Source organism: Triticum aestivum, chromosome 2B, assembly GCF_018294505.1.
Source record: "Triticum aestivum cultivar Chinese Spring chromosome 2B, IWGSC CS RefSeq v2.1, whole genome shotgun sequence".
Taxonomy (NCBI): domain Eukaryota; kingdom Viridiplantae; phylum Streptophyta; class Magnoliopsida; order Poales; family Poaceae; genus Triticum; species Triticum aestivum.
Genome location: NC_057798.1, coordinates 226,062,615 through 226,073,084, shown reverse-complemented (window position 1 = coordinate 226,073,084; position 10,470 = coordinate 226,062,615). Strand labels below are relative to the sequence as shown.

At 40.7% G+C, this 10,470-nt stretch overlaps 1 protein-coding gene across 3 annotated transcripts; it reads left to right on the top strand.

The window, feature by feature from the left end:
- Nucleotides 1–1,785: 1,785 nt before the first annotated feature.
- LOC123044499 (uncharacterized) lies at nucleotides 1,786–9,463 on the top strand. Of its 3 annotated transcripts, none has more exons than XM_044467243.1 (3): nucleotides 1,786–2,417; nucleotides 3,193–3,269; nucleotides 8,370–9,463. In XM_044467243.1, the coding sequence occupies exons 1-3, from the start codon at nucleotides 2,258–2,260 to the stop codon at nucleotides 8,385–8,387; spliced, it is 255 nt and encodes an 84-aa protein (XP_044323178.1). In that variant the 5' UTR covers nucleotides 1,786–2,257; the 3' UTR covers nucleotides 8,388–9,463. The 3 variants fall into 3 exon arrangements, 2 of the variants coding, with proteins under 2 accessions (XP_044323178.1, XP_044323177.1); XM_044467242.1 differs by having other exon boundaries at nucleotides 1,794–2,417; nucleotides 6,729–9,462; XR_006420124.1 differs by lacking the exon at nucleotides 1,786–2,417 and adding an exon at nucleotides 6,729–7,606 and having other exon boundaries at nucleotides 3,061–3,269.
- Nucleotides 9,464–10,470: the final 1,007 nt, after the last annotated feature.

Below are 10,470 nucleotides of genomic sequence, written 5' to 3'. Positions count from 1 at the left end.
GTTAACCATTTTATAAATAATATCTAGGGTGCAATCTTAATCAACAATGCATTATCCATCTTTTTTCTTTCATATGGGTACTGATCCGGATTGTGGATGAACATCTTAGCAAAATTAGGATTGGAGACAAAATTGAAGATTACTTGCCCATTTCTTTGTACGCATTAAATCTAAATGCAAGCTGAGCTGTGTTTAAATAGAAGACATGTGGAATCTTGAACTTGCGCTTTTTTAGGCAAAGACCATCTTTGTTTGGGTCGTAGGTACAAATACTCAGATTGTAGACTTCTTTTGTAAATTAAGAGCATGTGGTATTCTTTTCTCCCGTTGCAACACACAGGCCCTTTTGCTAGTAAATGAAAAATATCATATGCTAACCTTATGGTAAGTGATGACATTACACGAGAGAAGTATAAGTAGTAAATATTATTGTAGATTAACAAACATAGCATTGGTCAATGATGCAACTCATGAAAGAATTAATAAGGGAAGAGAAGATTCACATGCAAATACACTATCCTGGAAGTATTTTGTGATTTTGAGCACCCATCAAAATATTATATGCCAAAGTTGTTGACGTTGGACAAGGAAGACAATGTAATGAGTTGTGTTTGTTCATTCACATAGAAGTTATATTGTCATAGATCCTTCAACATGTGGTGTTTGCCCCTACCTTTGCTAGCCAAAAATTCTACACTAAGTAGAGATACTACTTGTGCATCCAAAACCCTTAAACCCAAATCTTGTTTTGAGAGTCCACCATACCTACCTATGGATTGAGTAAGATCCTTTAAGTAAGTTGTCCTCGGTGCAAAAAGGCAATAAAAATTGCTTCTAAAAGTGTTAGATCATCTAGTGTAAAAGAAAATTGAGCGTTGTACGAACTTGTGATGGGAAGAATAAAAGCGACAGACTACATAATAAAGGTTGCCATCATAAGGGGCAATATAACGTGACGTTCTCTTGCACTAAGGGGTTGAGCATACAAACAAAAAGCGCATGGCAACCTCTGCTTCCCTATGTGAAGGGCCTATCTTTTACTTTTATGTATTTACTTTCATGCAAGAGTCAAAGTTCTTCTCTCTATTCCTTATTATTTTCTCCTTTGGCAAGCATCATGTGGTGAAGAAAGATCTAGGCACATATATCCAATTGAATATGGGTAGCATGAGTTATTATTGTTGACATCAACCTTGAGGTGAATATGTTGGGAGGTGAAACTATAAGCCCCTATCTTTCTATGTGTCCTGTTGAAATGTTTTGCTCATGTGTACGCGGTAAGTGTTAGCAATCATAGAAGACTAAATGATGGTTGAGTATGTGGAGTTGCCTAAAGGCTCTGATACATGACCCTTCCTGAAAAGATGATGAATTGTAGTTGCAAAGTTGACATAGAACATAGTTTGTTGGTTTCCAATAGAGTTTATACTTTATACTTCGGTGTTGTGATGAATTGTTACTTGTTCATGAGAAGTCTATGATAAAAGTTCTATGATAAAAGTTTTATGTTAAAGTTTTTTGTTGTTATAATAAGTTACATGATGCTGCTATGTCTATAATTTTGTTTTTGTCGACACCTCTCTCTCTCTCTAAGCATGTGGACATGTTTTTCGATTTCGGTTTTCGCTTGAGGACAAGCGAGGTCTAAGTTTTGGGGAGTTGATACGTCCATTTTGTATCATGTTTACCTACTGTTATTTATGTTGTTTTATTACATAATAATGCTTTTTTGGAGTCTTTACCTAATAATAAAGAGAATTGAGTTTCTGCCCGTACATCGTCGCACGTGATTTTCCATAAAGGCCCCTCGGATTATATGAAATTGACCCGCAGTCCCTGTTTTAGTAAGTCTTTATATAACATTACATTTTGCAGAGAACCCCCTGTATTTATTAGATTTGCATCCGCTGTCCTTGTAGTCTTATCCATTTCTCTGGCGACGGCGACGACGATGGCTTGAGGGCTCCAGGGACGGCGCAGCGAGGAGGGGCAGGTGCTGCGGAGACGGCGCGGCGAGGTGGGGCAGTGGCGGTTGTGCGGCGAGGCGGGGCAGTGGCGTCGCGGGGGAGGATGGAGGACGCCGGAGTAGAGGACAACAGCTCCCGCCGTCGCTGCTGTCCGCGCATGCCCGTGTGCTCGCCTCCGTCCGCGCCCGCGCCAGAGCCCAGGAATGGGGAACGGGGCGAGGCATTGCGGCGGAGGACGATAAAGCGGCCGGCGTGCTCGCTTTGGGCAAGGCGTCGCGGCGGAGGACGACATGGCCGTCGGCGTGCTTGCTTGGAAGGATGGAGGCCGCCTCGCCCGGGCGCGGGCGCGGCAGCACGGCGTCGGGCCGTTGACGGTGGTGCCTGGGTCGGGGCAGTGGTTTGACGGGCAACACGAAGGAGGTGATGTAATGGCGTCAGCGACCAATGCAGGTTCATCCCTCCCTCCATTTTCTTTCACATCCAAGCAATTTGAGAATCTAGGGGAGGGAGAGATCGCGCCATCGATGAGTGGATACAGGGGCAGCGGCAGCGATGCTGTGGCTGAAGGTGGGGAGGCACTTGAAGGGATGAGCTTCTGCTTTAGGGAGAGAGTAGAGGGCATGATGGGCGCTGCAGCTTGAGAGATAGAAATAGGTGAGGAAGAGAGAGAGCAGAGAGATGAGAGATAAAGAGCGGAGAGAGACGCTAATTGCCACATATTTAGATTGAGGGCTTGCTGGATCTGCTGCTGGTAGCTGCTGGTAGATAACATAGGAGAGACAGAGTTCGATGCTGATCTGCTCTTGTGGAGAAAAATAAGAGAGATAGATGAGGAAGAGAGAGAAAGCAGAGAGGTGATAGAGAGGGAGGGAGGGACACTAATTGCTGCACATTTAGATAGATGTATGATGCTACTAATTGATGCACATTTAGATAGAGAACAGAGGTGTAGCTTGCTACTGCTTGTTGTTGTTATTGCTACAATCTCATCAATCAATCTATATCTAATAATAAATAGTACCCAATTTATATCGAGATATTTTGAATCTATCATCAAGGGAAAATACATCACTGAATCCTTTGGATTCTAATTGCAAGGTTAAATAATTTTGTGTTTTGTGTGTGTTCTAACTCTCTGGGATAATCTGCAGTTATTTGGCTCATCGTCATGCCGCAAGTTTCGAACATAGCTCTATACAGTCTCACCGTTCTACCAACTCTGCAGGCTGCCCGTACTCCATAAGCTGTCGTACAATCTCGCTGTTCTACCAACATCAATGGACCACCCATGCTCCATGTGAGGTATGCCTGATCTCATGCACATCTAAATTCGGTTCTGTCGTTTTGAAAAAGACATATCTTTCATGTGTGTCTGCAACCACAACTGCTACCATCATCACCTTGCCGATATACGGCCAGTCTGCACTATTTAGGCCTAATAAATTAGCCACAAAGTAGGCTATCTTGAGAAGAAATATATGCACACTAGAGAGTACTTCATAGTGGCGCATGGTAGTTCGAATGTCTGGAGAAAGTACCTATCCAGTATTGTACGTGAAATAGTTGACTGGAGCTGCTGCAAGATCTTCTGCTTTGTACTCAGAAAGTTTTCTTGAGTTCACTTTTCCAAAGCTAGCAGCAGTACTGGATGCTGGAATACCAATCTGGCATAAAGAGAGAGAATAATATATCCCATGTTCTTTGTTACCCGAGTCAGAGTTCGGCCTATTCTGTGCATTTTTTATGATGCCATGTTCTGGCATTCATTCTCTGTTATGCCTCATGCGTGTGTCTTAAGCCTACTAATAACACTAGAATCGTATGCTTTAAAGGCAGACCGGCCAGTCAACAGTCATCATCTGTTCCTATCGAGGTCGTAACACACATCGCTAATTAAGCACGCACTTTCTCCATATTCCCTTGCAATCGGGCACACATATAGCATTAGCACCCTAACAATATTAGAAGAACGCCCGTGCGTTGCAACGGGGCCACATTAACTTTAAGAGTTCAATATTACGACATTGGCGACCTTTTTTACCATCAAATCCTCACACACACAGAGACACACACTCTCCCTCCGTCTTCCTCACTCTCTATCCCCCTCTCCCTCTCTCTCTAACACACACACATATCCATCTTATTGGGTACGGGACCATAATCCATCTATTTCACACATACACGCTAGTGCATAACAATATGGATTATGTGTATTATATTTGCCACCAGAACTGAGGGAATTAATTTCATGTAAATCGACCAGCCACAGCTCCAAGAATACGCGGACGAGGTGGCTCAGGTCGGCGTCGGCGCCGTCCAGCGCGGGCCACGGGCCCGCTTCCAAGTGCACGTGCAATGCATGTCTTCACAAATATTATAACCAGATGTGAGAAATCACATGCATAGAAAAGACATTCTGATAGCAATCCAAATACCATACTCAATTGAATACCTAACCTGGACAATACTCTTATTTCTATGCGCCAAAAAAATGGAATAGCAAAGCTAAGTATGCCTACATACGCTCAGATTATATATAAGAATCTTGCGTGAACAATTGCAACAAAGCACTAAGCAGCGATAAATTTAAATAAAAAATCCATTAACTATGCAGGCAACAGGCTTGTTACAACATAGAGAATAGGAAAATGTCACCTCCAGTAATATAGCGCAAAGGAGTGGAACGAAGCATGAATGAGCGGTTGTCTGTTCTTCTCCATGTACATGGATCAGCAGTAGAGGCCAAGTATATAAGTACTTGACCGAACTCCACACTCCACTCTTCGTGTACGGAGAGCCATGTCACCTTCTCGCCGCTGCAGCATGGGAGGACGGCTGGTTCACGTGACCCTCCAGCTGGGGGATCCATGGTGGCTGACCGTCGAGCTCGAGGCAGAGAAGTTGAGGGCAGTAGTGGCGAGATCCATGCCGGCCAACCGGGCGAAGAGGAGGTCGTCGGGGAGGGACACATCGGCAAGATCCGGTCACCACGCGACCTGAAGAGCAACAGTGATCTCCACAAGCTGTAGGCCGATGGCGTGCTCCATCCCCTGCGATGGGGTGACCATGGCGGTGGCCACAACTCCTCATGCTCGCCTCGATCTTGGCGACACACCCTGAGTGTAGGAGGCAGCAACGACCTCGACGAAATCATGGCCTCCATCCCGGAACGCAATCATGTCGCTCTAAATAAATGGATTCGATCATGTGACTCTAATTACTTCGGATTGTTATGTGCACACTAAGCGGGGTGCAGTTAGGAAAGAAAATGTTCTCTAATTAAAGTGATTGAGTGATTTAAGGTAAGGTTAATTAATTTAGATTTGATTTTTAGTGATTGTTAGTAAAGTACGATGCGTCTTTAAAATCTTTTATTTGTTTCCTTAAAATATATTATTTGTTTCCTAAAGAAATTTGCAATAATGGAAGATATCGGTTGATTTGGATAAGTTAGTAAATTTAAATCCGTGATTGCGTGCACGTTTGGAAAGTGCTGATCTTCACAAGCTGTAGGCCGACGGCGTGCTCCATCCCCTGCGATGAGGTGACCATGGCGGTGGCCACAGCTCCTCATGCGCGCCTCGATCTCGGCGACACACCCTGAGTGTAGGAGGCAGCAACGACCTCGACGAAATCATGGCCTCCATCCCGGAACGCAATCATGTCGCTCTAAATAAATGGATTCAATCAAGTGACTCTAATTACTTCGGATTGTTATGTGCACACTAAGCGAGGTGCAGTTAGGAAAGAAAATGTTTTCTAATTAAAGTGATTGAGTGATTTAAGGTAAGGTTAATTAATTTAGATTTGATTTTTAGTGATTATTAGTAAAGTATGATGTGTCTTTAAAATCTTTTATTTGTTTCCTTAAAATCTATTATTTGTTTCCTAAAGAAATTTGCAATAATGGAAGGTATCGGTTGATTTGGATAAGTTAGTAAATTTAGATCCGTGATTGCGTGCACGTTTGGAAAGTCCTGATTTGCAAGGAAAGAGCTGAGGGGTAAATAAACCGGTGAATAAGAAACCATCATCGAAAAAAATCTACGACGGTTAACCTACGGAAAAAAACCGGACGAAAGTGGTGGGACGAAAAAAACCTGGAAACGAGACTACCAACTGCTCCATTAGGAGTAGAGATTTTTGCCCAATGGTAAATCTACTGAACAAACTCCTGTCTTATTCCCATTGTGTGCCTTAAGGTTTATCTATTCATGGTTAGTTTTCCTTACTGTACAAATGTCATCTCCTTTTTGTATATTTTTTATTCTTTGTCCTTTACGGTAACATAGACCGTGCTCACATGGTTTCATAGTTCAAGATTTCTTCGTGAGTGCCATTCGAGGTCAGAGTAAATATTTTGGCACAGTAAATACTGAAGGAAGTGTCATCCAATTTCGTCTTATAAAGCTATAACAGTTCCGATACATATTTTTTTATCTGATTAAGTGGCACTTCTGCACCATCATAATAAGCAGTGTAGATCTGCCTCTTTGTTTTCAAGTAATGTGAGAACTTCTATCCTTCTATAACAAGCGTGGTAACTTCTTTATCTTTGTTCTAACAAATACCGTATATTGTTAGTCGATGAAAGTCTACTTATCAGCTTGGTTAATCTGACTATAGTCAATCTAGAGGGTGCTTGTTTGGCTTCAGTATTGATTAGTGATATTGGCAGTTCTTTGTAGTACTCTGGTCTTTTTCCCTCCATGATTGCTTAGTTGCGTTTTTTTTGCTTCTGACTATACTGCTTTGCTGCAGACGATAGCGTCTCAAAGTGGACTTTTCGATCATTTGATAAACGTTTGGAAATTCAAGCCTGGTCCTGTTCTGCAACCTATGACGTTTACTTCTTAGTGGACTTTAAGTTTCAGTCACCCAATATCGTCATGTAATATAACAAGGCTATTGTTTTGATCATAATCAAGCATGTCTGCTTATCGGAAAGTTAACCTTTCTCACCCTGCAGGCAATTGCTACCATTATTGCTTAGAAGGGGCAGCTTAGTGATACAATCTCTTGACTATAGGGCAGTTAGTGATTGCCATATTTGTTGAATTAAACTTTCACCTATTAGATCAGTTTACACACATTGAAGTCTACTTAGTTTACCTCTAAGGTTGTCCTTCTGCAAAGGTATATCACCTACATATGATCTGATTTTTTTCTTCTAGACCCCCTTGTGTGTGTGTATATGACAGACATTGTCTTTCTGATTTATTTTTCCAGTACATGATTTTGGAGAAGTTTTTGAATCCATGCCTTTTTGCTATACTATTTTTTGGGGTAATGCAATAGAAGTTATATAACTACACTTAAGTAGTTGATTTATCTGGCAATACATTGTCACGATGATAGCTCTAACCTCTATGCCGACAATCTAAAAAATCTAGCATTATCCTTTACTAATTTTAAATGTTATTTTGGTGATTGTTTCTCGGAGGTAGCACACTTTGCTTCAGTAGGAAGCAGATGAATGAGACATTTTCATTGTTTTCTATTCCATTGTTATGTACACACACACACACGAGTGGTGCATAAATGTTTTATTGCTATTTATCCTTTCATGAGCTGGATGTGCCATTGATGGCGATGGCGAGCTTGGATTAGTTGGATTCAGAAGGTTGAGACAATGGATGGTACGGAAACATTTTTATTAGAAAAATAGCAGATGATATGCATGCTGATTCTCCGGTTCTGAAGATATATATTTGACACAGTACATGCTTAAGTATATATGCACATTCGACTTTCACTATTGTAAAAAAGTTTATCACATCAAATTGTATTTCAGCAAAGTTTCAGTTGGCTCTCATCAATGAGCTAATTCTATAAAAAAATCCACAAAATAACTTATAATGAACTTTCTTAGTAGTACTTTATATGTCAGGTGCAATGAGATAGTTTATTCCTATGCAACCTCCTCTCTGTTGCATTTCCTGATTTTGTTTTTCTCTCCATTTTTTCAAGTTCCAAGGTTTGGCCACAATATTTGGAGACATTTCCTGCTAGGAGTTAAGCTTTGGTTTGGAGGCATTGAACTTTGGCTGTAAATAACTAACTTTGTTAATTGGTATACTTCTACCACACCACACTGGTTAATCTGGAATTTCCTTCAGGACCAAATGTACCAAATCCTGCTTTGAGTGGAGATCTGATCATTCCTATATTGTTCGATTTGACTTTAATCTAGGTGTTGCTCCGCGTGTATCTCGGCATAAATGGTTCATCATACTATGATCTAATGTAGTGATTTTAATTATGTTACTTCTTGGTGAATATGCATTACATTGTATTTTCATGGAAGCCTTTTCTTTCCTCTCTAATCATACTACTGCTCTTATCCTTGCCTCTATATGAACCTAGAAATATTATGGCTGACATAGTGATACTCTCCCTCAGGGACATCCCGACACATGATGCTCCATCAACAACTTCGGAATATGATGTTGATCCTCAACCTGCAACTTTGTAGCCACACTGCCTTTTGTTTTATGTAGAAAATTAACAGATTTTGTTATGTGTTTCAACATGAGCTAATAATTAGAAATAACAGATTTTGTTAATTATGAGATTGGTCCTTCAATATGGCATAGAAAACGTATTTTTGAGTACTCCTAATACTGTTTTGTTGCTTGCAAAGTAGTTTGATGGTTTTTTAAACAATTCTAAGCACATATTTATTGATTTTGTATCCGTTGGGATGCACAGACCGTTTTGCTATACCTGCTGCTAATGGGAGGTGATATTCTTCTCTTCCGTCATGTGCAAAATACGGATTTACCCTTCCACTAAATTACATAATCACATTCGTCGCCCGACATTCATATCTATGTCCAAGTCGTATTCTAGGAAACCAATCCTTCCATACATTCTCTCTCACAATTAGGACTCTTGCTGGGTGTCAAATCTTCCCTAATCCCTCCCATAAATGCACCACCCTGGAGGAGGCGAAGAACATCGGATGAGCTGCTAGATGAAGCGACATAGGGGAGGGTCACCACAGCAAAAGGGAATTGGCATGCGTGGTTATGACGGAGGGTGAAGGCGACGGTGGATGCTGGTCAATCGAGTGAGTGGAGGGCATAATCAAGGTCTCTGTCCATGGCATCTACTACTTCATGCTGGCCAATCACCGTGTGAGATCTCTTCTTACTATTCTTTGTTTGTTCCTTCTATATATAAAATAAAAACCGTTTCTCGGGTTTAAAAGAACATTAAAATTAGTAAATGTTTGCTTCATTCTCATCATGTTGCTTGATCAGTTGGGTAGCCGCTCTGGCATGAAAAACATTTGGTGTTTTGTAGCAATGACCAACAGAGGTGAGACGCAATGTTGAAACGAAGGACGTGCACTTACATGGGTTATACTAGGTGTGTGTGATATTTGTTTCTCCCGTTGCAACATATGGTCATGTTTGTTTCTCCCGCACGCACTTACAACACATGGGCGTGCACTTACAGAAATTGTCTATTTAAACAAATGTCCGAAATATTGAAAACAAATGTTCAGGAAATCAAAAGTTCATGGTTTTTTAATAAGTTCGTGCATTAAAAAATGTTTGTGAAACTGAAAAAAAATTCGCCAATTCAAAAAATGTTCATGAATGGTAAAATATCCTAAAAATTCAAAAACGGATCGCGACTTACAAAAAAAGTTTATTCATTCACAAAATGTTTGTTGTTTCAAAAAATGTTCGTTCAATTAAAAAAGTTCATTAAATAAAGAAAATTGTAAATTTAAAAAATCATCCCACCAATTTTCAATAAAATGTCCATCGATTCTAGAAATGTTCCTCAAAAAATTGTTTAAAAAATGCTCACAAATTTTAAAAATGATTGAAAATAGTATAAAATGTTCATAAATTCAGAAAATGTTATTGATTTCACAAAATATTTGAAAATTTGTATAAATGTTCATAAATTTGAAAAATGTTTATGATTTGAAATATGTGGATGAGTTTAAATAATATTCATGATTTCAAAAATTGTTAATTTTTTACTAAGTTGAGAGTGATAGTGTGTCTCGATGATGCAGCAAAATATGGTCATGCCTATTGAAGATTAAGATTTATTTTTTCCCCCGTTGCAACGCACGGGCACTTTTGCTAGTAATTCTAATGCCTTTTCTCTCATAATATGCAAGGTATGCACAAAGGGGGGGGGGGTTTGGCAGCTGGAAATCTGGACCTGAAAAAACTACGTCAGGCTACCTATTCTGCACAACTCCAAATGAGCTAAAACTTTACGAGGATTTTTTATGGAATAAATGAGGATTTTTGGAGCCTATAAGTTCTAGAGGGGGCCCACCAGGTGGGCACAACCCACATGGGCACGCTAGGGAGCCCAGGCGCACCCTAGTGGGTTGTGCTCACCCAGGCCCATCTCTGGTGCCACTCTTCTGGTACATAAGTCATTTTGGCCTAGAAAAAAATAAGGGGAGGACTTTCGGGACTAAGCGCTGCCGTCTCGAGGCGGAACCTGAGAAATAGCACTTTTGCCC

What these genes read in the sequence shown, in the direction of transcription:
- LOC123044499 (XM_044467242.1), top strand. Translation starts at nt 2,258, where the DNA reads ATGGCCGTCGGCGTGCTTGCTTGGAAGGATGGAGGCCGCCTCGCCCGG. An exon ending in GGCGTCAGCGACCAATGCAG is followed by an intron (nt 2,418 to 3,192) that starts GTTCATCCCTCC and finishes CCAACTCTGCAG; the next exon opens with GCTGCCCGTACTCCATAAGC. An exon ending in CCACCCATGCTCCATGTGAG is followed by an intron (nt 3,270 to 6,728) that starts GTATGCCTGATC and finishes GCTTTGCTGCAG; the next exon opens with ACGATAGCGTCTCAAAGTGG.